The 24,803-nt window shown below is 45.8% G+C and overlaps 1 protein-coding gene across 4 annotated transcripts in view; it reads left to right on the top strand.

Moving 5' to 3' along the window:
- Nucleotides 1-24,803, top strand: part of LOC126281448 (protein croquemort-like) — a 114,721-nt gene that overhangs the window by 64,411 nt on the left and 25,507 nt on the right. For all 4 annotated transcript variants that reach the window (XM_049980421.1, XM_049980422.1, XM_049980420.1 and 1 more), the window contains exon 7: nt 9,304-9,595. In XM_049980421.1, coding sequence (XP_049836378.1) covers nt 9,304-9,595 — 292 coding nt within the window. The remainder of the gene's footprint in view (nt 1-9,303; nt 9,596-24,803) is intronic.

Raw genomic sequence — 24,803 nt, 5'->3', positions numbered from 1 at the left:
TGGCGAATAAAAATTGTAGAGGGCGCCCATAAGCCCACACACACACACACAATTGTAGAGAGAGATCAAGGCTTCATTAAAGTAAGCAGAGTTACATGCATGTATGCTTTAGTAGTTATGGAGAGATGAAGAGCATGCACAAGATAAACTGGAACGGACAGCTGTACCTAACCAGACTTTGGAATGAATAAACAACAAGAACAAATTTTGGATACGTTATTATAGCTTTCTGCAAAATAACGCTCACTTCTGAGACTGCTGACCCTGTTTCTTCAAGGACTCATACTTCCGTAGTCATTAAATTTGTTAAGCATCAATCATCGATTGCTTACAAATCCCGAATTAGCTTGATGGGCAATAGCCATAATACTACACTCCTGGAAATTGAAATAAGAACACCGTGAATTCATTGTCCCAGGAAGGGGAAACTTTATTGACACATTCCTGGGGTCAGATACATCACATGATCACACTGACAGAACCACAGGCACATAGACACAGGCAACAGAGCATGCACAATGTCGGCACTAGTACAGTGTATATCCACCTTTCGCAGCAATGCAGGCTACTATTCTCCCATGGAGACGATCGTAGAGATGCTGGATGTAGTCCTGTGGAACGGCTTGCCATGCCATTTCCACCTGGCGCCTCAGTTGGACCAGCGTTCGTGCTGGACGTGCAGACCGCGTGAGACGACGCTTCATCCAGTCCCAAACATGCTCAATGGGGGACAGATCCGGAGATCTTGCTGACCAGGGTAGTTGACTTACACCTTCTAGAGCACGTTGGGTGGCACGGGATGCATGCGGACGAGCATTGTCCTGTTGGAACAGCAAGTTCCCTTGCCGGTCTAGGAATGGTAGAACGATGGGTTCGATGACGGTTTGGATGTACCGTGCACTATTCAGTGTCCCCTCGACGATCACCAGAGGTGTACGGCCAGTGTAGGAGATCGCTCCCCACACCATGATGCCGGGTGTTGGCCCTGTGTGCCTCGGTCGTATGCAGTCCTGATTGTGGCGCTCACCTGTACGGCGCCAAACACGCATACGACCATCATTGGCACCAAGGCAGAAGCGACTCTCATCGCTGAAGACGACACGTCTCCATTCGTCCCTCCATTCACGCCTGTCGCGACACCACTGGAGGCGGGCTGCACGATGTTGGGACGTGAGCGGAAGACGGCCTAACGGTGTGCGGGACCGTATCCCAGCTTCATGGAGACAGTTGCGAATGGTCCTCGCCGATACCCCAGGAGCAAGAGTGTCCCTAATTTGCTGGGAAGTGGCGGTGCGGTCCCCTACGGCACTGCGTAGGATCCTACGGTCTTGGCGTGCATCCGTGCGTCGCTGCGGTCCGGTCCCAGGTCGACGGGCACGTGCACCTTCCGCCGACCACTGGCGACAACATCGATGTACTGTGGAGACCTCACGCCCCACGTGTTGAGCAATTCGGTGGTACGTCCACCCTCGCTCAAAGTCCGACAACTGCACATACGGTTCACGTCCACGCTGTCGCGGCATGATACCATTGTTAAAGACTGCGATGGAGCTCCGTATGCCACGGCAAACTGGCTGACACTGACGGCGGCGGTGCACAAATGCTGCGCAGCTAGCGCCATTCGACGGCCAACACCGCGGTTCCTAGTGTGTCCGCTGTGCCGTGCGTGTAATCATTGCTTGTACAGCCCTCTCGCAGGGTCCGGAGCAAGTATGGTGTCAATGTGTCCTTTTTTCCATTTCCAGGAGTGTATATTTTATGTTCTGGGGCAAAAGCATTACAAGCCATCTTCACCAGCTGCAGAAGTTGGCACACTTGTCGTGCCAGTATTATGACAGTATTGCAGGAACCATCAAGCACCAGACATAGGCAGTCTAACAATTTGGCTATCTCAGCCACCAACAACATCGGTCACCAACGCCAATTTATACGTGCCCAGCAGATCACCATATCATTCGTTCAGAGTCCACTGAACAGCCGACATTCTTTTTATGGCTGCCACTCACTGGTCATAGGACTCCAAAGTCTGAGGTTTGGCGCTGCTCTTGCCGGCCAGGCTCAGCGACGCTTCCAGTATTGCGATTAGAGCTACAAATGTTGTGTTCCTCATGCAGTGGCCCTGCCCATTCACAGCCCACTCGCCAACTACAATCGCGACCCACCTAACCTTATTTGCCTGTATTGACGCAGTGTGGGCTGGTTGTTAGCGGTTGGGGTAAGTAGATAGTGGCCCACTGATGGAACTGAGACACCCAAGTCATGGATCCGACCCGAGCCCATTGTCTACACACACACAAGCGAGTGGGTTGACGTTGACCCGCTATGTAAGCATCTCGGCTAGTGGGTCAGAATGTATGTCGGGGCCCCTGTCTACAGCAGGTTGTTCCAGTTTGAGTGTATACCTCTGGGCAGCTGGTCACCTGCATGCAACAATAGGCATGGTTGGGCTAATAGTTGACATGCAGTAGCAGGTGAATATGGCATAGCCTATGCGATAATCTATGAGTGGAGGTGACCAAGAGACTGGCAGGTGTGTGGTAGAAGTGCAATAATGCTACCTGGCTAACTGCCTGGCTCTCAGTGTCGACTGTACCTCATGGAGAAATATTGCAAAAGAATGGTCTAGGTCATCAGCACCAGCTGGCACCTGAGACAACACTTCCTAATCGTCCCCACTCACAGCCCGACTCTTCAAAATGTTTAAATGTGTTTGAAATCTTATGGGACTTAACTGCTAAGGTCATCAGTCCCGAAGCTTACGCACTACTTAACCTAAATTATCCTAAGGAACAACCTCCACACCCATGCCCGAGGGAGGACTCGAACCTCCGCCGGGACCAGCCGCACAGTCCAGGACTGCAGCGCATCAGACCGGTCTGCTAATCCCGCGCGGCACTCTTCAAGTGCACCGCTAGCCGAATGAGTCTGCTTAGACCTCCTCGCCTGTGCATGGACAATGGATTCATGGTTGGGTTAGCAGTCTGGATGCATCGTTTCCACTCGTGTATCGCTACCCTTATGCAAACCACTACCTGCTACCCACACTCTGTCAGTGACTCATTCGGTTTTCCTCACTGGCTCTATCGCTGTTTTTGCTTGTACAATGTTTTAGGATGTTTAAGAATATGTATAGAGTATAACCACGTTTGTGCGAAATAAAATCGAAAGAGATTTCAAGAAGAATGTGAGGAATACGGCCTAAGAAGCTGTTGCAGCAAAGTGCAGAGAGATAAAACGTGCTGCAGACGAGACCTCTGTTGTGACAAATTTGTTCGCTCTGGGCGTCTTTCCGGAGACACGACGCTAAATAAGCAAGAGCAAGTGCTGCTGAAATTGTGCGCTTGTTGTACGCTCTGCTACGTTTCATCCTGAGTCAAGGAGGTGTGTGACGTGGAGCATCATGACTAGCACAGGGGAGAGATCTGGAGGACTACCACAGCGGGGAACCAAAAGCTGGCTGAAGTGCGTCGAAGATGGCCCAGCACGTTCCAGGGCTGACTTTTCAATGCAGCTGAGGCGAAATCGCACAGCTTGATAACTTATCCCTGTGGCCTGAAACCGTCATGTTGCTGACTAGCTTGTCTTAAGCATGGAAAGTAGCTCTCATGTACATTTCATTCGTCTCAGTTTTAGGTCGTGTTAGTTCCAGCGCCGCTTCTATACCTGAGTGGTCAACACGGCAGAATGCCATGCGAGGGGTCAGGGTTGGATTTCCGGAGATTTTCTCTGCGCGGAGACTGGGAGTTCTGCTGACTGCATCATTATTTCACCCTCATCGACACGCAAGTCGACAAAATGGCGTTCACGAAAAAGACTTTCGCTAGTCAGGCCCTTCTCACAGGCACATGATCATCATCATCATTTCCAGCAATTCATAAAAATTTTTACGTACCGTAATAAGTTTTTATGGTCTGTAGACTCTTCAACTTGATTTTGCTATAGATTTATGTGAGAAAAGTTAGATTTGTCTTTCAATTATTCTTTCACTCATAAACGTTTCTTTAGTTTGTCTTCATCTAAACATAATATCAACGCTACAGCCATAACAACGTTTCCCTTTCGCTTTGTCATGATAAACGCTACCGAGCGACTGGATTCTCGGCAGGAAGGGCCGCACGAGTGATCTCCGGTGCCCACTGTTTCGGCTGTGCAAGTTGTGTCCATGCGTGCTGTTCAAAAATGGCTCTGGGCACTATGGGACTTAACATCTGTCGTCATCAGTCCCCTAGAACTTAGAACTACTTAAACCTAACTAACCTAAGGACATCACACACATCCATGCCCGAGGCAGGATTCGAACCTGCGACCGTAGCGGTCACGCGGTTCCAGACTGAAGCGCCTAGAGCCGCACGGCCACACCGGCCGGCTGCGTGCTGTTCAGCCGACCGGGCGAGCCGTGACCACCTTGGCCTACACGGACTGGACACGCAGTCTTGTATCGGCGTTCCCGAAGGGCCCATCACCGCCACGCCAAATCAGAATGGCTTGTGGCATGAAGTTAGCCCGCGTCCGTTAAATGTAAGCGCCTGTTCTTCTCTGGAGGAGGGTGAGGAGCTTAGTTTTTAACGTCCTGTCGACAAGGAGGTAATTGAGGCTCGAATCGGGAAAGGATGTGAAAGGAAATCGGCCGTACGCTTTCAAACGAACCATCCCGGTGTTTTCCTGAAGCGATTTTGGGAAATCATAGACAACCTAAATCAGGGTGGCTGGAAGCGGGTTTGAATCATCCTCCTCCTGAATGCGAGTGTAGCGTGATAACGACTACGCCACCTCGCTCAGCGCCTGTTCGTCTCTGTAAGGTGTCGTTGAGTTGCTGCTGCCTCTGTTCCCGCCATCCAACTTCCATAACTGATTTTTTTTGTACGGATCCAAAGCCTCAATGTATCGTCTAAATGGTGGAGCCATTTTAACCGCTGGAGCCTGTCAGTTTTATTCCTTTAATGCACCAATGAATCATATATCTGGCCATTTTCAACCTTGGGCCATCATCAAATGCCTGCAGTATATTACCAAAGGTAGAGAAATAAGACGTATTAGTTTGCCTATTTCTGTACTTTTGGTGTCCTTCCCCGGTAGCTGAGCGGTCAGCGAGACAGAATGTCAATCCTAAGGGCTCCGATTCGATTCCAGACTGGATCGGAGATTTTCTCCGCTCAGGGACTGATTGTTGTGTTGTGTTGTTCCAATCATCATCATTTCATCCTCATCGACGCGCGAGTCTCCGAAGTGGTGTCAAATTGAAAGACTTGCACCCGGAGAACGGTCTATCCGACGGGAGGCCCCATTCACACGACATTTATCTGTTTGTACTTTTGGTATTATATTTCTAACATTTGATGGTACCATAAATTAGACTCCAAGACGGTTATTCGAAGATGAAATGCCAGGATGGGAAGCAGCTATGCCACCCTGACCGACAGAACAACTTTGCACCCCTCCAGCAGCGGTCCTACAAAGCCAATCACTATATTTAATGTGAGTTTTACGTAGCTACTCGGGCTTCCGCTGTCGGTGTCTTGATGATTAAAATTCTTCTGGATGTGGTGCCGCGTCATTGTATAAAATATTATAATTAGAAACAGTAAAACCAACATTTCGATCGTATTACAATGACCTTCTCAGGGCAACACTGGTTTTGGTGGAGGACAGGTGCCTCTGCTTATTGAAGAGGATCCAATCCAATACGTCGTATTTGTGAAACTTTATTAGCCCTACAATATACGAGGGTTGTCCAGAAAGTAATGCACCGCATTTTCTTCTCCAACAGTCATTTATTGAACATAATGAGAATTACACACACAAAAGACTGGTGTTTAATCTACACATTCTATTTTTTCACGTAATATCCTCCCCGTTCTATTCCCTTCCTCCAGCGCGAAACAAGGGCGTGTGTGCCCCGTCGGTACCAATCCGTGTCCTGCTGGCGGAGCCAGAGCTTCACTCTGTGAATCACCTCCTCAACGTCCTCAAAATGTCTTCCAACTTCCTAGTTGTGATGCGTCAGTCCTCACGAATGGTCTCCCCAACCGATAAAAATCGTGGAGCTCCCGCGAATCGCCTTTGATGACCTCATCCTCTGTGCTCAGCGACTAACTGCAAACAGCAGATACTCCATAGACTTTGCTCAAGCGTTTGTGAATATTCCCCGCTGTTTCTTTCTCTGCAGTGAGAAATTCAATGATGGCACGTCGCTTGTAACGTACATCACCTACAGACGCCATTATGAAACGTCCTGTCGGAAGTGACGGAAACTTAGCGCGCTCACTCAAGAAATTTCTAACAATACATACGTAGCGTTTCGTAATCGTAGCATTGTTTTCGACTGAGGAAAAAAATGCAGTGCATTACTTTCTGACCAACCCTCGTAACACTAGGTGCTGCCTACATAGGGGAGACAGGGAGACCGGTTAGCACACGAATAGCAGAACACGAACGGTATGTGCGAATAGGACAGCGTGATAAAACCACCATGATGTGGCTAACCTATCGTCTTCCAGGAAGCCCGTGTGCTGGCGAAAGAGTCGTGGTTTCACCAATGCAAAATTCAAAAGGCTACAGAAATTATTGCGCAGCCTGACAACATCAATAGAGAGGATGGCGCCCTCGCCGCCAGCTATCCCAGTTCTACGGATGGCGAGCGGTCGCGGAGCAGAAGCCTGACCGGGTACGCACGTGACAGCTTCAACAAACAGCTACCGAGCGATTGTCAGTGCGTTTCCGCGCACACCGGGAGGACAAACATGCTCATCAGAAACCGAGTGCCGATTGGCAGACCGTCGCGAATCACTGACAAGGCGGACTAGTCAACGAATAGCTTCTTTCCTACCCTCTCCCTTTCGTCGAGACTACTCTGTTATATTCTAGGGACATCAAAGTTTCACAAATATGACGTACTGACCCCAATCGTCTAGAGTAAACTGAGGCACTTTTCCTTCACCGAAAACCAGTCTTGCACGGATGAAAATCGTTGTAATAGGGTTGAAACGTTAGTTTTACAGTTTGTAATTAAAATATTTTATACAGTGACGCGGTATCACATCCAGAAGAATTTTAATCATCATAAAGAGTGTTAAAGTTTATGTAGTTCCGAGTTAGGGCACTTCTCTGTCAGAGCAATACTGCAGTTGAGAAGTGTCAAAAAAGTATTTACAGGTGGACAATTATTTAATTGTAGGAAAACAAACGTAAATTAGTTACAATCTACGGTGTGCACACACTTTATTTGACATTTAAAAGTCACTACAGATATTCGGATTTAGGTTATGACATATTCGATATGCCTGCCATCATTGGTGATGTGGCTCAGACGAATAGCGAAATTCTGCATGACCTGCTGATGTGCCGGAGCGTCGATGTTGTAGATGATGTCCTGAATGGCTGTTTTCAGCTCAGCAATGGTTTTGGGGCTATTACTGCACCCGTTCTCTTTAATATAGCCCCACAAAAAGGAGTGTAATGTGTTCAGATCTGGAGAATAAGGCGGCCAATCGAGGCCCATGCCAATGGCCTCTAGGTACCCCAGATCCAGAATGCGCTCCCCAAAGTGCTCCTCAGGCCATCAACACTCTCCTGTTTCGATGGGGTCGAGCTTCCAGAACATAACTGCGTAGGCTGTCGCGACCAGAATCAGTCGACATAAAGGTTTTCTGGGTATGGTACCGCATCATAATATAAAAAACTACTGCTGCTGCAGAAAAGCCAAAGTTTCGGCCACGATTGCAGCGGCCTTCTTCTGGGTCTAATGGTGCGTTCTAGCTATGCCGTGTACAGACAACAGAGGTCACGTTCTCCCTCCACCGCAATAACCTATTAAAATATAGTTACCTCTCCTTCTTCCTTAAGTGACCAATGAAACTAACTACCTTTTTAAAATTATCACATAATGGCATGCGCAGTGAACACTAACAACAAACTATAAAGGACACTGCATAGTTAGAACGCACCATTCGACCCAGAAGAAGGCTGCTGCAATCGTGGCCGAAAACGTTAGTTTTTCTGCAGAAGCAGTAGTTTTTACGTTATGACGCCGTACCATACCCAGAAAACTTTTATGTCGACATCTTCCAGAACCTTCACGCACCGTTCGGTAGTCACCATGTCATCAAGGAACATCACACCACTTATTCTGTGACTGGACATTTCGCAACCACAGTCACTTGTTGAGAGTGAAGAGACTTCTAGATCCCGAAATGTGGATTCTCAGTCCCCAAAATGCCCCAAATTTATCTTATTGACGAACACATCAAAATAAAAGTGGGCTTCGTCACTAAAGCAAACATATTTACATCGAACTCCTGTTCGTCAGTTCTGTGGACAGTGGTGTTGGCGAAACACAACCGCTGCTCCAAGGCTGATGAGTTTGAATTTTGTACGGGAAGAGATGCAGGTCTTCAAATTCAAATGGTTGGGGTTGTTTTGGGGGAGGAGACCAGACAGAGAGGTCATCGGTCTCATCGGATAAGGGAAGGACGGGGAAGGAAGTAGGCCGTGCCCTTTCAAAGGAACCATCCCGGCATTTGCCTGGAGCGATTTAGGGAAATCACGGATAACCTGAATCAGGATGGCCGGACGCGGGATTGAACCGTCGTCCTCCCGAATTCGAGTGATTGTAAATTCAAATGGTCAAATGCCTCTAAGCACTATGGGACTTAACATCTGAGGTCATCAGTCCCCTAGAACTTAGAAAGACTTAAACCTAACTAACCTAAGGACATCACACACATCCATGCCCGAGGCAGGATTCGAACCTGCGACGGTAGCAGCAGCGCGGTTCCAGACTGAAGCGCCTAGAACCGCTCGACCACAGAGGCCGGCTGCAGGTCTTCAACAACAATTTGTCGCAGTGTCTTCCAGTCGATTCTCACCTGTTGTGCAGCACGTCTGATCGATTTCCTGGGGCTGATTTGAAACACAACGAGTGTCTTCTCGATGTGTTCAGGTGTTTTCACCCTTTTTGCACTACCGACATTGCCAACAATGACATCACGAACAGCAGTCGTTCGCTCAAACTTGCGAATCAAATTCTTGATCGTTAGCACAGCTTGAACTCTATCTCAAACATACTTTGAGCCGCAGTTGGGCTGTTGTTGCTAACATAGTAGGCCTTCAGAAGCGCTATACGCTCAGGCACGCTGTACCGTGCAAATGGCCGACAGCGACAAGGCGCGTGTGCATGCACACACTAATTTCCGTCATGTTCCGCGGCCAAACATGCAGTTTGAATGTCCTAACGCAAACCGTTCACAAGTTATGGCGATTTTATTTCATACAGTTCTATAATTGTCACGGTGTATTTATGTGCAGGACACTGAAGATGAGGTACAGCGGCGAAGCGGAGATCCACGGGCTGCGCGGTTACGGCTACCTGCTGTCGGATGACGTGTTCAACGCGAGCAGCGCTGAGGGCGCGTGCTTCTGCCTGGAGGGCAAACACTGTGCGCCGGCGGGGCTCATGAACGCGTCCGCCTGTCGCTTCAACGCGCCCGTCTTCGTCTCGAGGCCTCACTTCCTGCTCTCAGACCCGTCGCTGGGCGCTGCCGTCCAGGGGCTGCAGCCCGACCCGGACAAGCACAACTTCACGCTCGGCATTGAGCCGGTCAGTTAGCTGCCGTTCGCACACACTTTTTTCTTTATTGTTATTTTCAAATCAGTACAAACAGGCAGGCTGTCAGCAGCATGTTACGCCGCTCTTCAGCCATAGAGTAGATAAATAAACAACAGAATGAATACACAGATGTGACATAACGGTAGGGAATAAAACAGTAGACACATAAAGATAAACACGGAACCGTTCACACTCGACGATAATCCACACTACAAACTGTTGTCACGACGCACTAACACTGAAGATGGCGATGGCACACGTGAACGATGGAGTGTGACGGTGAACACTGAACACTAAACACGACGGCACACACGAGACACTGATGGCGATGATCTCCGGCGCGCGAATGTCCACTTAGCGTGTGCAAGTCCGGGGACCTGCCAAGAGGGGAAGAAGGGTGAGGGGGGGGGGGGGAAGGGGATAACAAAGATGCAAATGGCTGAGGAGATGGGGGAAGGAGGAGAGGGGCTGGGGAGGGGAAGCCTGGGGGAGGAGTGGGGAGAAATGGAAGAGGGAGAGAAGAGGGAGAGAAAGGTGGGAGGGTGCCCAAAGGCGCAAAAACAGAAAGAGGGAGGGAGGATCAAAGTTGGTAGGAGGGGTAGATGGAGGGGAGGAGGGCATCATCACGGAGAGCGAGCTGGCGAAAGCCACCTTGGGAGAGGGTAAGGAGGGTGGAGAGATGCAGACCGGGTGGGACGTGGGAATGCAGGCGCGGCAGCGGGTGGGGATGGGAGAGGATGGGCGATTCGCACACAGGTTAGGCGCTCTATGTATTCGCTAGTGAGCGTGTGTGCGTGAGCGAGCGCGCCCATTTGTGGACGTGTGAGTGTGTGTGTGTGTGTGTGTGTGTGTGTGTGTGTGTGTGTGTGAGCGAAAGTGCACTTGTATCCCTTCCTGTGCGCCAGCGTTCGTTAACGCGTGCTTTAATGCGTGCAAACACATAACATGGAGACAGAAGAAAGAGAGACAGGTAGGAGGTTGCACGTAAGGTAACTGCTTGTAACGTCCTTCGGATCTTTGGTCTTGGCTAACACTCAACGGTAGAGCAATGAGATTTTCTTTCTTATGTATTGGTATCGACGTTACGAAAAGAACATTGATGAACTGAGCTCGCGATTTGTGAGAAATATTTACTTCACCAAATGTCGTAATTAAATCGTTTATAATCGAAGGTTTATCAGTTGCTATTTAAATATTAATGATAAGTTCAAATTAGTTCCAGCGACACCATATTCCCTATAGACTGGTTGTAATCTCAAATCTACAGGGTGTTACAAAAAGGTATGGCCAAACTTTCAGGAAACATTCCTCACACACAGATAAAGAAAATATGTTACGTGAACATGTGTCCAGAAACGCTTAATTTCAACGTTAGATCTCAGTTTAGTTTCGTCAGTATGTAATGTACTTCCTCGACTAACCGCCAGTTGGCCCAATTGAAGGAAGGTAATGTTGACTTCGGTGCTTGTGTTGACATGCGACTCATTGCTCTTCAGTACTAGCATCAAGCACATCAGTACGTAGCATCAACAGGTCAGTGTTCATCACGAACGTGGTTTTGCAGTCAGTGTAATGTTTACAAATGCAGAGTTGGCAGATGCCCATTTGATATATGGATTAGCACGAGGTAGTAGCCGTGGCGCGGTACGTTTGTATCGAGACAGATTTCCAGAACGAAGGTGTCCCGACAAGAAGACGTTCGAAGCAATTGATTGGCGTCTTAGGGAGCACGGAACATTCCAGCCTATGACTCGCGACTGGGGAAGACCTAGAAGGACGACGAAACCTGCAATGGACGAGGCAATTCGTCGTGCAGTTGACGATAACCCTAATGTCAGCGTCAGAGAAGTTGCTGCTGTACAAGGTAACGTTGACCACCTCACTGTATGGAGAGTGCTATGGGAGAATCAGTTGTTTCCGTACCATGTACAGCGTGTGCAGGCACTATCAGCAGCTGATTGGCCTCCACGGGTACACTTTTGCGAATGGTTCGTCCAACAATGAGTCAATCCTCATTTCAGTGCAAATGTTCTCTTTACGGTTGAGGCTTCATTCCAACGTGATCAAATTGTAAATTTTCACAATCAACATGTGTGGGCTGACGAGAATCCGCACGCAATTGTGCAATCACGTCATCAGCACACATTTTCTGTGAACATTTGGGCAGGCATTGTTGGTGATGTCTTGATTGGACCCCATGTTCTTCCACCTACGCTCAATGGAGCACGTTATCATGATTTCATACGGGATACTCTACCTGTGCTGCTAGAACATGTGCTTTTACAAGTACGACACAAAATGTGGTTCATGCATGATGGAGCTCCTGCACATTTCAGTCGAAGTGTTCGTACGCTTCTCAACAACATATTCGGTGACCGATGAATTGGTAGAGGCAGACCAATTCCATGGCCTCCACGCTCTCCTGACCTCAACTCTCTTGGCTTTCATTTATGGGGGCATTTGAGAGCTCTTGTCTACGCAACTCCGGTACCAAATGTAGAGACTCTTCGTGCTCGTATTATGGACGGCTGTGAATTCTCCAGGGCTGCATCAGCGCATCAGGGATTCCATGCGACGGAGGGTGGATGCATGTATCCTCGCTAACGGAGGACATTTTGAACATTTCCTGTAACAAAGTGTTTGAAGGCACGCTGGTACATCCTGTTGCTGTGTGTTTCCATTTCATGATTAATGTGACTTGAAGAGAAGTAATAAAAAGAGCTCTAACATGGAAAGTAAGCGTTTCCGGACGTATGTCCACATAACATATTTTCTTTCTTTATGTGTGAGGAATGTTTCCTGAAAGTTTGGACGTACCTTTTTGTAACACGCTGTATAATCAGTCGTAACAGTGTTATTAATTCCTAACATCAAAGAGTTTCTATATATGCGCCGAGCGCTTCAGTCATATAATATCGCAGCACGTTATCTGTATAAATAATATTGTAAAACTTGAATGATAAATATGTGAATTGACACGATATGCTGGTTTATTACACAATATTAGTCACTTCCTAACAGAGTCGTGAGGAAGAAGCTTTCCCAGGTATTGGGGGGAATTATAAATTATATGCTTCGTAACTATCGCCAAGTTCCATAGTCCATTAGCTATTACGAATGAAATTGTCTGTCTGTGTTCACTTCCTAAATAATGTTAACTTCAGGTTAACTAATTAAAAGTCACTTCTGTCTAATATATGCAAGTCCTCTATCTGAATTTTAAATAACGTAATATTTGAAGTCAAAGTATCGTTTCACTGCGTCATAGTAGATCGCAACAATGAATTCTTAAAAACAAATCTAATTGCGCCTACATATACGAGCATTCAAAAGTATGACCTGCTTCGGAAACTCTCGTAACGTAGTGACAATGGGTTGAATTATCCTTAGCCATTACTCCCGAATCTCAAAGAGTACCCACACGGAGTATTCTTTGGGAACGTTGGTTCTACTTTGCGAATTTTAATTATAATGATTTTGCGATTTACTATGATTTTGAATTTTGAGTTTGATTTTACTGGAACCCTATCTTTCTTTCGTATGTTAATAAATTACTAAGTATTAGATTCCTGATTCAGTTACTGGTTAATGTCCAAATAATAGTGTTAACTGGAAATTTGTTTGCTTGTTCATTTTTTATGGAATTTGGAACTTGTTTTGGGAAAATCTTTGGGAATTTTGGAGCTAGTTTTTGATTTTCATTTCTCGTCCGAGAAAGTTGCATTACATGCTACATTATTTAATTGAAATGAAAGGCCGGCCGGGGTGGCCGAGCGATTCTAGACGCTACAGTCTGGAACCGCGCGACTGCTACGGTCGCAGGTTCGAATCCTGCCTCGGGCATGGATGTGTGTGATGTCCTTAGGTTAGTTAGGTTTAAGTAGTTCTAAGTTCTAGGGGACTGATGACCTGAGAAGTTAAGTCCCATAGTACTCAGAGCCATTTTTTTTGAAATGAAAGCGGAATATCAAACAGAATTCTGAAAAGTTGTTCCAGCTTAACCCTTTCGTGGCTGATGGGATACAATAAACTACAGTTTGGAAAAAGTGAAACACCAAGACCAAGAGATGTGGTCAGAATGGAATTTATTCCACTCATTGGGTACATGACACTACACAAATGATTAGCATTACAGACTGGTAGACGCACTGTGACTGTAGATATTCAGTAGAGTCGTCTCATACCACCGCCAGAGCTGCTAGACGTCGTGGAATGGAATGAAAGGGCACCTGAATATTCTGTTGGGGAATACTCTGCCTCGCAGCTTGTAGGCGCGTCCACAAAGCATCAACTATGGCTGCAGGAGGACCTGAACGAACAGGTTGCCGACTGACCGTATCCCAGACATGTTCAGTTGGTAATATGTCAGGCGAACGGCGAACGGGCAGGCCAGGGAAGCAGTGGACCCGTCGCTCCTCAAAGAAGGCTTGCACATTGCTTGAGGCGTTGTCCTGCTGAAAAATGGCATGTGGAATGGCCTGCTCGTGGGACAGTGCTTCGGGCTGTGAAACCTCCTGACGTGGTGGTAGCCGTTCAGACTGCCCTCAAGACGTAGGAGGCGAGATCGTGTGTTATAGGCAACGTGCCCCAAATCATCGCGCTTTGCGTTTCACACTGACCGACTGTATTCATCAAGGCAGCATCAAACGCATATGCATCCGTCACTGTAGGAGCGAGATTCGTTCGACAACATTTTCCCACTCAGAACGCCAGTGTCGACGTTCACGTTCCCATTGCAGTCTGCAGTGTCGGCTGGTTCTAGTCAGTGGAAGGAGACGCAATGGCAAGCATATCACCAGTCCAGTCCACAGAAGACAGCGTAGAACCATCGACGCAGCCAGGTCTACACCAGTCGCAGTGTTCCAATGTCGCGCCTACACTGTGGACGAAGCTGCGCTGTTACGTCCAAGTGGGCAAGATGTTCGCAATCTCGCGCTTTGATCACACTGTGCTTCTCAGTACCCTGTCGGAGCTGTATACGACCCTCTTCCATCCAATTGTTCGACATACACCTCACTAATGAAGCAACGTGCCCTGTAAGAGCCGCAGTGTCACAGAAGGACTGACACGCCTCCCGGAGACCAATCATTTTGCCCCGTTAGAACGCACTCACATGCCGATATTCCAGCCTGTGATGTCGGCGAGCCATAGCGAAACTTCGGTATACGTGATCACTTAGTATGACGGCTCCGCACTGACTGAGCGTTGTGTAACGCTGAGCTGTCTGGTTACACAAAACAGGGCGCTGTTTAAATTATCTATTCTGGTTCCGATGTTCTACACATCCTCTTATCAAGGCGTGTTGCAGGCAATTGCTTCTGAGTTCTTTACTTTTTAGAAATAGTAGTAAACGTTCCACGAAAGTAATGCACAGTTTTGACCGTCGGGTCGCCTGTATCTCACATCTGTCTAGAGCTAGCATATACCAAGATACTGTCGGAACTTGGAGAAAAATGCTACAGACCACAAGGTGGATACAGAGAAGTGTGTCAGCGATCAAACGAGACGGCGTGTGTTTACTGGTGGAACAGATCGGATCACCATCTTCTCCATGCCCAGAATGTTCGAGCAACTAATTGCGTTTTCTTATACATGATAGACTTTTTTGGAGCATAACTATACACCTCAGGGATTCTACTGTTTTTTTAGATAATCTGTATGTAGTGAGTGCAAATGCCCTAGAAAACTGCACATAATGCAGGAAACATTGGTGTGTGGTATGTCAAAACCATCTTCAAATACTGTATTACGTTAAAAATTTGTGTGCGGTATCTCACGGTTTTCGTTGTCAGAGGAATAAATGCGGTTTGGTACTGATTTGGTGTACTTTTTCCGTAATTGCCATCCTGATAAAAATCAATCTAAAATTAAAAATTTAACTCTGAAAATCCTAGGTTCACACGAAAACATGAATGTAGTTTGGTTCGTGTGTCACATTTGTCCCACTTTACACAATTCTAAAATCGGTTAGCTTAAAACTTTTTTTGTCTTCGAAATTGTATTATTTATTACAAAGGAAGACAGTGTTTAACCTTTTATTTTTCAAATATATGCAGAATCAATTTTAATCATGGAAGGGTTAAAAAGTAGTGTCCTTAGTGATATATGTATAATGTAGTACAACACTGCCACATGTTAAAATATGCAATCGTTAAACCTCTTCATAAGAAAGGTAACAAGGCAGACTTAAACAACTGTCATACTGTTTCCTTACTGGCATCTTTCTCCAAAGTATTGGAAAAAGTAATGTACTCAAGAGTAGTGCAAGTTTTTTTATTCAGTAATCTTTCAATTTACACTCCTGGAAATTGAAATAAGAACACCGTGAATTCATTGTCCCAGGAAGAGGAAACTTTATTGACACATTCCTGGGGTCAGATACATCACATGATCACACTGACAGAACCACAGGCACATAGACACAGGCAACAGAGCATGCACAATGTCGGCACTAGTACAGTGTATATCCACCTTTCGCAGCAATGCAGGCTGCTATTCTCCCATGGAGACGATCGTAGAGATGCTGGATGTAGTCCTGTGGAACGGCTTGCCATGCCATTTCCACCTGGCGCCTCAGTTGGACCAGCGTTCGTGCTGGACGTGCAGACCGCGTGAGACGACGTTTCATCCAGTCCCAAACATGCTCAATGGGGGACAGATCCGGAGATCTTGCTGGCCAGGGTAGTTGACTTACACCTTCTAGAGAACGTTGGGTGGCACGGGATACATGCGGACGTGCATTGTCCTGTTGGAAAAGCAAGTTCCCTTGCCGGTCTAGGAATGGTAGAACGATGGGTTCGATGACGGTTTGGATGTACCGTGCACTATTCAGTGTCCCCTCGACGATCACCAGAGGTGTACGGCCAGTGTAGGAGATCGCTCCCCACACCATGATGCCGGGTGTTGGCTCTGTGTGCCTCGGTCGTATGCAGTCCTGATTGTGGCGCTCACCTGCACGGCACCAAACACGCATACGACCATCATTGGCACCAAGGCAGAAGCGACTCTCATCGCTGAAGACGACACGTCTCCATTCGTCCCTCCATTCACGCCTGTCGCGACACCACTGGAGGTGGGCTGCACGATGTTGGGGCGTGATCGGAAGACGGCCTAACGGTGTGCGGAACCGTAGCTCAGCTTCATGGAGACGGTTGCGAATGGTCCTCGCCGATACCCCAGGAGCAACAGTGTCCCTAATTTGCTGGGAAGTGGCGGTGCGGTCCCCTACGGCACTGTGTAGGATCCTACGGTCTTGGCGTGCATCCATGCGTCGCTGCGGTCCGGTCCCAGGTCGATGGGCACGTGCACCTTCCGCCGACCACTGGCGACATCGATGTACTGTGGAGACCTCACGCCCCACGTGTTGAGCAATTCGGCGGTACGTCCACCCGGCCTCCCGCATGCCCACTATACGCCCTCGCTCAAAGTCCGTCAACTGCACATACGGTTCACGTCCACGCTGTCGCGGCATGCTACCAGTGTTAAAGACTGCGATGGAGCTCCGTACGCCACGGCAAACTGGCTGACACTGACGGCGGCGGTGCACAAATGCTGCGCAGCTAGCGCCATTCGACGGCCAACACCGCAGTTCCTGGTGTGTCCGCTGTGCCGTGCGTGTGATCATTGCTTGTACAGCCCTCTCGCAGTGTCCGGAGCAAGTATGGTGGGTCTGACACACCGGTGTCAATGTGTTCTTTTTCCTTTTCCAGGAGTGTATTTATATCTGCTTGAATAGTTTCTAGGGTCCTTTGTTTACGATTTAGTCAGTACTTAAATCAGTTTATACGATTTCTTTTTTTACCATGAGTGAGAAGTGTGTGACATGCCGTAGGATCGTTAGTTCCAGGGTGTGGTGTGATGGGTGCTGTAGTTTCTTTCATTTGGGCGAATTTATTGGTGTCAGAAATGGGGACATAAATGAGGCTCACCAGTGGTATTGTAGGATCTGCAGTACAAACAGGAAAATACTGGAACAGGAGGGGAAAATTGCAGCTCTTCAAGCTGACTTAGACAAGGCAAGGGAGGAACAGGTTAAAGAGGAAGAAGGGTGAACAGAGGTGTGAAGTGGCAACAGGTAATAGGTGAAACAGGCAAAGTAGAGCATCAGACAGCTTTGTCATATATCTTGAAAACATATTTGACCTGTTGCCTCAGCCAGAATGAGAGCCTCATGTAGCTGAAGTTGTAGAAACGGCACAACAAGCTTCAAGGACTTTAAAAAGGTAGGCAAATTTGTAAAGAAAAAGAAAGTTCTGTTGTTAGGTAGCTCCCATGGTAGAGGTGTTGGCCAACTGCTGCAGGAAAATCTAGGTCCAGAGTACCAGGTCACAAACTTTTTCAAGCCTACTGCAGATCTGGATCAGGTAATAGAGGATGTAGGTTCTTTGTGCAAAGATTTCACAACGGAGGATGCCGTGGTTACAGTGGGTGGTCCGGGAAATAGCATTGACAGAGACTCTGAATATTCCATAGAAAGTGACCTGGTGAAGATAGCATCAGCAACGAAGCATACGAGTGTGGGATTTGTGTCTGCGTTGAGACCCCATGATCGTCCACATTTGAACTCTTCCGTCAGGAGGGTGAACTTGGAGTTAGAGTGGCTGCTTAGGACGGATCTAGGGTCCCATATTGGTTTGATTCCTGTGGATGCTATCGATAGGTGGGACTACACTAGGCATGGCCTTCACCTCAATAGAAAAGGGAAGGGAAAACTGTCTGGGTTGATTACAGAAAACGTAAGGGGGGGCACTGTCACAAGTGGTAAAATACCAGTGGTCACAGGTGTGAGAGGGATGCCTTTTTTAGGTTAGGGAAGCGGGAAAGAAAACGAGCTTTAAGAGAGATTGGCAGACACACTCAGTTTGAGAAAACAGATGAACAGGAGTCAGATTTTAGCATACAGATTCCATTTAAACAATGTTTAATAGAAAGTAATCAGAAACTGCCAGTTCATCTACGCCACAGAAGTTATAATCCCATTAGTATGCAGTATCAGTTATCTTTATTACACCAGAACATTCCGGGACTCAGAAATAAAATTGATGAACTACTCATTTGTATTGATGAAATGAATTCTCTAACCAAATTGGCATAATCTGCCTCTCTGAACATCAAGTAACCACTGGCATAGATATGTTAGACATCTCAGGATTTAAACTAGCTTCCTACTTCTGCAGAGTAGATATGGATGGAGGAGGAGTTGCCACGTTTATTAAAGCTGCCATAAATTCAAGAACATTGACATTAATACATTCTGTTTAGACCAGCATCTAGAAGCTTGTGCAACAGAAGTAGAGTTCCATAACAGATCTTACGTAATAGTAACTATTTACCGAGCACCCGCAGGAAATTATAATCTATTCATAAATCATCTAGAAGCTCTTTTGGGTTATTTAACAGGAAGAAACAAAGAAATTTTGATTGCTGGTGACTTTAATACAGATTTTCTAATGCAATCTTCCAGTAAACATTTACTGCAGTTAGTAATGTTGTCTTTCAATCTAACTCACACTGTAAACTTTCCAACTAGCATCACAAAATCCTCAAGGACAGCCACTGATAACATTTTTATACACAAATCAAAGGAACAAAATAATATCATAAAACCTGTAATAAATGGACTATCAGACCATGACATGGAGCTCCTTGTTTTAGATGTAAATTCTGAGCAGATTATCAAGACTGCTAAGTCTGAGTACAGGAGAGTAGTCAGTCAACCAAAAATTGAGTGTTTTAGAAAACTGCTCAAAGATATGAACTGGAAAGATGTTTATAGTGCCCATGACATGAATGAAAAATATAATACGTTCATGAACAATGTCAGTACCATGTTTGAAAACGGTTTTCGTCTAAACGTTCATCAAATTAAACAGAAGTCTATAATAAAACGATAGATTACACAAGGAATAAAGATTTCCTGTAAGACAAAAGGGAAAATGTATCTGTCGACCAAGAATAGCTCCAATACTGATGATTTAGCTAAATACAAGGAATACTGTAAAATATTTAAAAAAACTAATTCAGACATCTAAGCAAATGCACTACAAGAAGCAAATAGCATTAAGGGTAGATGACACATTAGTAACCGATGGGCATAGTGTGGCAAATCTATTTAACAAGTACTTTATATCCGTTACTGATACAATAAGATTGTCAGGATCAGTAAATAATGCCCTTGAATATCTGAAACTAGACTTTACAAATAGCTTCAGCTACATGAATATGTCACTCACTTCAGCAAAAGAAATAACTTCCACAATAAAATCTTTGAAAACAAAGCATTCTAGTGGTTACGATGAAATACCAACAAAGTTAATTAAGGCATGTTCTTGTGAGTATAGTACAATTCTAAGTTACTTGTGTAACCAGTCAATTATAACTGGGACATTTCCTGACTGGCTAAAATACGCAGATGTTAAGCCTCTATTCAAGAAAGGGGATAAAGAGATACCATCAAACTACAGACCAATTTCACTTTTGCCAGCATTCTCAAAAATTTTAGAAAAAGCAATGTACAGGCAGCTTCTCAATCATCTGATCACAAACAACATATTATCAAGAACACAGTTTGGATTTCTGAAGGGTTCTGATATCAAGAAGGCTATTTACACTTACAGTGAAAATGTACTTAATTCATTAAATGACAAATTACAAGCAGCAGGTATTTTCTGTGATTTGTCAAAGGCATTTGATTGTGTAAACCACAACATCCTTTTAAATAAATTAGAATTCTATGGTGTCATGGGCAGTGCTTCAAAATGGTTCAAATCATATCTAGCTAACAGGAAACAAAGGGTGTCAGTACAAGGGACTAGTGAATTAAGTCATCAGTCATCATCAAAATGGGAAGAAATTACATGTGGTGTCCCACAAGGATCCATCTTAGGGCCATTGCTTTTTCTTGTGTACATTAATGATCTCTCATCAGTTACACTGCCAGAAGCAGAGTTCGTTTTGTTTGCAGATGACACAAGTATTGCAATAAATAGTATGTCGAGTGTAGTTCTAGAAAGATCTGCTAATGATATTTTCATGGATATTAATAAATGGTTTAAAGCCAACTCATTGACATTAAACTTTGAAAAGACTCACTAGATGCAATTCAGAACCTGTAAGAGGTTTCCACCCAGCATATGCATAAAGTATGAAGAAGAGCAGATACAAGAGGTTGACAGTCTTAAATTCCTGGGATTACAACTTGATAATAAATTCAGTTGGGAGGAGCACACCACAGAACTGCAGAAACGCCTTAACAAATCTGTATTTGCGATTCGAGTGTTAGCAGACATAGGCGACATAAAAATGAAAAAGCTTACATACTTTGTCTACTTTCATTCCATAGTGTCATACGATATTATATTTTGGGGTAACTCTTCAAGTCAAACAAAAGTTTTCAGAGTCCAAAAGCATTTAATACGTGTTATTTGTGGAGTAAATTCACGGACGTCATGTAGAAACCTCTTCAAAGAACTGGGTATACTAACCACTGCCTCTCAGTATATTTACTCCTTAATGAAATTTGTCCTAAATAATATATCTCTTTTTCCAACAAACAGCTCAGTTCATACATACAATACCAGGAACAAAAATGATCTGTACAAAGACTTAAAAGCACTTACTTTAGTTCAAAAAGGGGTCCACTACTCAGGCACAATCATCTTCAATAATTTGCCAGCAAACATAAAAATTTTAGTTACAAATAAAGATCAAATTAAAAGGAGCCTGAAAGACTTTTCTAGACGAATTTTTTAATAGAAACAAATGATGTATTGTATATATTCATACTATTAGTATTGTTAGTTCAGCTAAAAAAAAAAGTTGACATGTTCCACATCCACGAGGATCTCCTCAGCATGGATCTATGGAACGAAAAACTAATCTAATCTAATCTAATCTCAGGACGGTTCCTGATAACACTCTGCCCGAATTTCAGCCGTAACTTGTCAATGACATTGTAATTCTGTCAGAGGCAGCAAAGGACTTGGAAATGCAGTTGAACGGAATGTGCAGCCTCTTGAGACGAGAATATTTTATGAGCATCAACAAAAGCAAAACAAGGATAATGCAATGTAGTCGAATTAAATCAAATAATGCTCAGGGAATTAGATTAGGAAACGAGACACCAATAGCAGTAGATGAATTTTGTTATTTAGGCAGCAAAATAATCGACGATGGCCAAAGTAGAGACGATATATAAAATGTGGACTGGCTACGACATGGAAAGCGTTTCTGAGGAAGAGAAATTTGGTAACATCGAATACAGATTTAAGTCAAGACACAAAGGAATTATAGACTTTAGCTGCCAATGGGCACTGATTTACATCAATGAGGCAAGTTGAAAATTTGTGTCAGACCGAGGTTTGAGTGTGGGTCTCCTGCTGGGTCTGCTGCTTACTACGCAGGTTCGCTGATCGCGACGCCATCTGGCCACAATGGTCGTCACAACAACACAGACTGCCCTAACACTCCCCCCGTCAGACCCAAATTATCAACTTAAACAACAAACTACTGATATAGTATCTCTTGCCCATTATTCTTATTACTCGCAGTGGTTTGCCGATTCCCGTAAGAGTTTGAGCTTTTTTGTGCATCTGCACCGTCATCGCAATTATTTACATGTGGTATCTGTTGTTGCAGACTATGCCCAAACGAACAGTCACCACATACATACATTAAAGCGTTTGGAAGTATTTTCTGAAGGTGTTTCTCAGGAGCGTAGCCATGTAATGTAAGTTAAACATGGACGATAAACAGTTTATACTGGAATAGAGGCTTTTGAAGTGTGGTGCTACCGAAGAATACTGAAGATTAGATGGGTAGATCCCGTAATCAATGAAAAAGTAGTGAATGGAATGGCGTAAATAAGAAATCTGTGGCACAACTTGACTAAAAGAAAGGGTGGGTTGATAGGACACAGTGAGAGACATCAAGGGATCACAAATGCAGTGTTAGAGGGAAATGTGAGTTGTGTATTTGTGTGTGTGTGTGTGTGTGTGGAGGGGGGGGGGGGTTACAATCGTATATGGATATCAAGAGATGAATACAGAAAGCAGATTCAGAAGGATGTAGGTTGCAATAGTTATTGGATATGAAGAGGTTTGCACTGAACAGAGTACCATGGAGAGGTGCACCATAATACCGACATTTCCCCTTTCTCTAACTCAAAGCATGGTAATTAACTGCACATGCAGGTCGTCCGCAGCATGCTGAGTTGCGATTCCACCTGAAAATATCCAGTGCCAGGCATACTCAATAGCATTTACGTACTCACCTCATTTTCCATCTGTAAGAATGCTTTTTTCTGTGATGAAGATAATAAAATGAGCTCGCATAATGATAACATTCTAATCATTGCATCCCACACGCTTATAAATGTTGAAGTACGACAGTGACGCCGTTCGGTCAAGCTACTGGTGATATAAAACATCCCATGTCCTTCAGTGTATTATAAACGCTTTGTGGTGCCGTAGGCACTCTAAAATTGGTGCCAAGCAGTCACGTGACCGCCCACCGCTGACTTCAGCAATAAAAAATGGTTTGTCGGCTGAATTTTATCATCGGACTAGTTGACAGACCCAGCGTTGCCTGGGTATTTATTTATTACAGTCTATTAGTCTATTTCCTCCACCCTATTTCCTACTCCCCTCTCTGTCCATCTCCTCCTGCTCCCTCTCTCTGACCATCTCCTCTCTTCCCCTCTTTCTGGTCATCTTCTGTCCACTTCCTCCTCCCTCTCTCTACCCATTCCCTGTCTTGTCCCTTCTCTCTCTATCCATCCCACCTCTGACCTCTGTCCATCATTTGCACCCCCCCCCTCCCTCTGTCCGTCTCCTCACCCTCTCTCTATGCCCATGTCCTCCAATGTCGCTCCCTGTCCATTCCTCGTGCCCCTTCTAATTCCATCTTTTCCTTCCCCTCTGTCTATCTCCTCCTCTTCCCTCTCTCTGTCCAACTCCTCCTCTTCCCTGTCCCTTCCCATTTCCTACTCCACCTCTGTCTCTTCATCTCGTCCTCTCCCATCACCCTGTCCAAGTCCTGTCTGTGCTATCTCCACCTTCCCCCTCGCTGTCTATCCATCCGCTCGTCTTTTTTTCTCCCTCCACCTCAATAGGAGTCACGTGGCTCTTACGCCTACAATATTTCTTTCAGATTGTAACTAATATTTGTAACACATTTGATTGAAATCAAAAGATTCAAATGGCTCTCAACACTATGGGACTTAACATCTGAGGTCATCAGTCCCCTAGAACTTAGAACGACTTAAACCTAACTAACCTAAGGACATCACACACATCCATGCCCGAGGCAGGGTTCGAACCTGCAACCTTAGTGGCCGCGCGCTTCCAGCATGAAGCGCCTAGAACCGCTCGGCCACACAGGCCGGCTTGATTGAAATCGACAAAGGGTTTTACCTGTGTCTTTACATGCATACGCACATGTCTAATATATTTAACACATATTTAACATACACTCCTGGAAATTGAAATAAGAACACCGTGAATTCATTGTCCCAGGAAGGGGAAACTTTATTGACACATTCCTGGGGTCAGATACATCACATGATCACACTGACAGAACCACAGGCACATAGACACAGGCAACAGAGCATGCACAATGTCGGCACTAGTACAGTGTATACCCACCTTTCGCAGCAATGCCGGCTGCTATTCTCCCATGGAGACGAGCGTAGAGATGCTGTATGTAGTCCTGTGGAACGGCTTGCCATGCCATTTCCACCTGGCGCCTCTGTTGGACCAGCGTTCGTGCTGGACGTGCAGACCGCGTGAGACGACGCTTCATCCAGTCCCAAACATGCTCAATGGGGGACAGATCCGGAGATCTTGCTGGCCAGGGTAGTTGACTTACACCTTCTAGAGCACGTTGGGTGGCACAGGATACATGCGGACGTGCATTGTCCTGTTGGAAAAGCAAGTTCCCTTGCCGGTCTAGGAATGGTAGAACGATGGGTTCGATGACGGTTTGGATGTACCGTGCACTATTCAGTGTCCCCTCGACGATCACCAGAGGTGTACGGCCAGTGTAGGAGATCGCTCCCCACACCATGATGCCGGGTGTTGGCTCTGTGTGCCTCGGTCGTATGCAGTCCTGATTGTGGCGCTCACCTGCACGGCACCAAACACGCATACGACCATCATTGGCACCAAGGCAGAAGCGACTCTCATCGCTGAAGACGACACGT

The sequence above is a fragment of the Schistocerca gregaria genome, chromosome 7, assembly GCF_023897955.1.
Source record: "Schistocerca gregaria isolate iqSchGreg1 chromosome 7, iqSchGreg1.2, whole genome shotgun sequence".
Classification (NCBI taxonomy): domain Eukaryota; kingdom Metazoa; phylum Arthropoda; class Insecta; order Orthoptera; family Acrididae; genus Schistocerca; species Schistocerca gregaria.
This window is presented reverse-complemented; position numbering and strand designations above follow the sequence as displayed.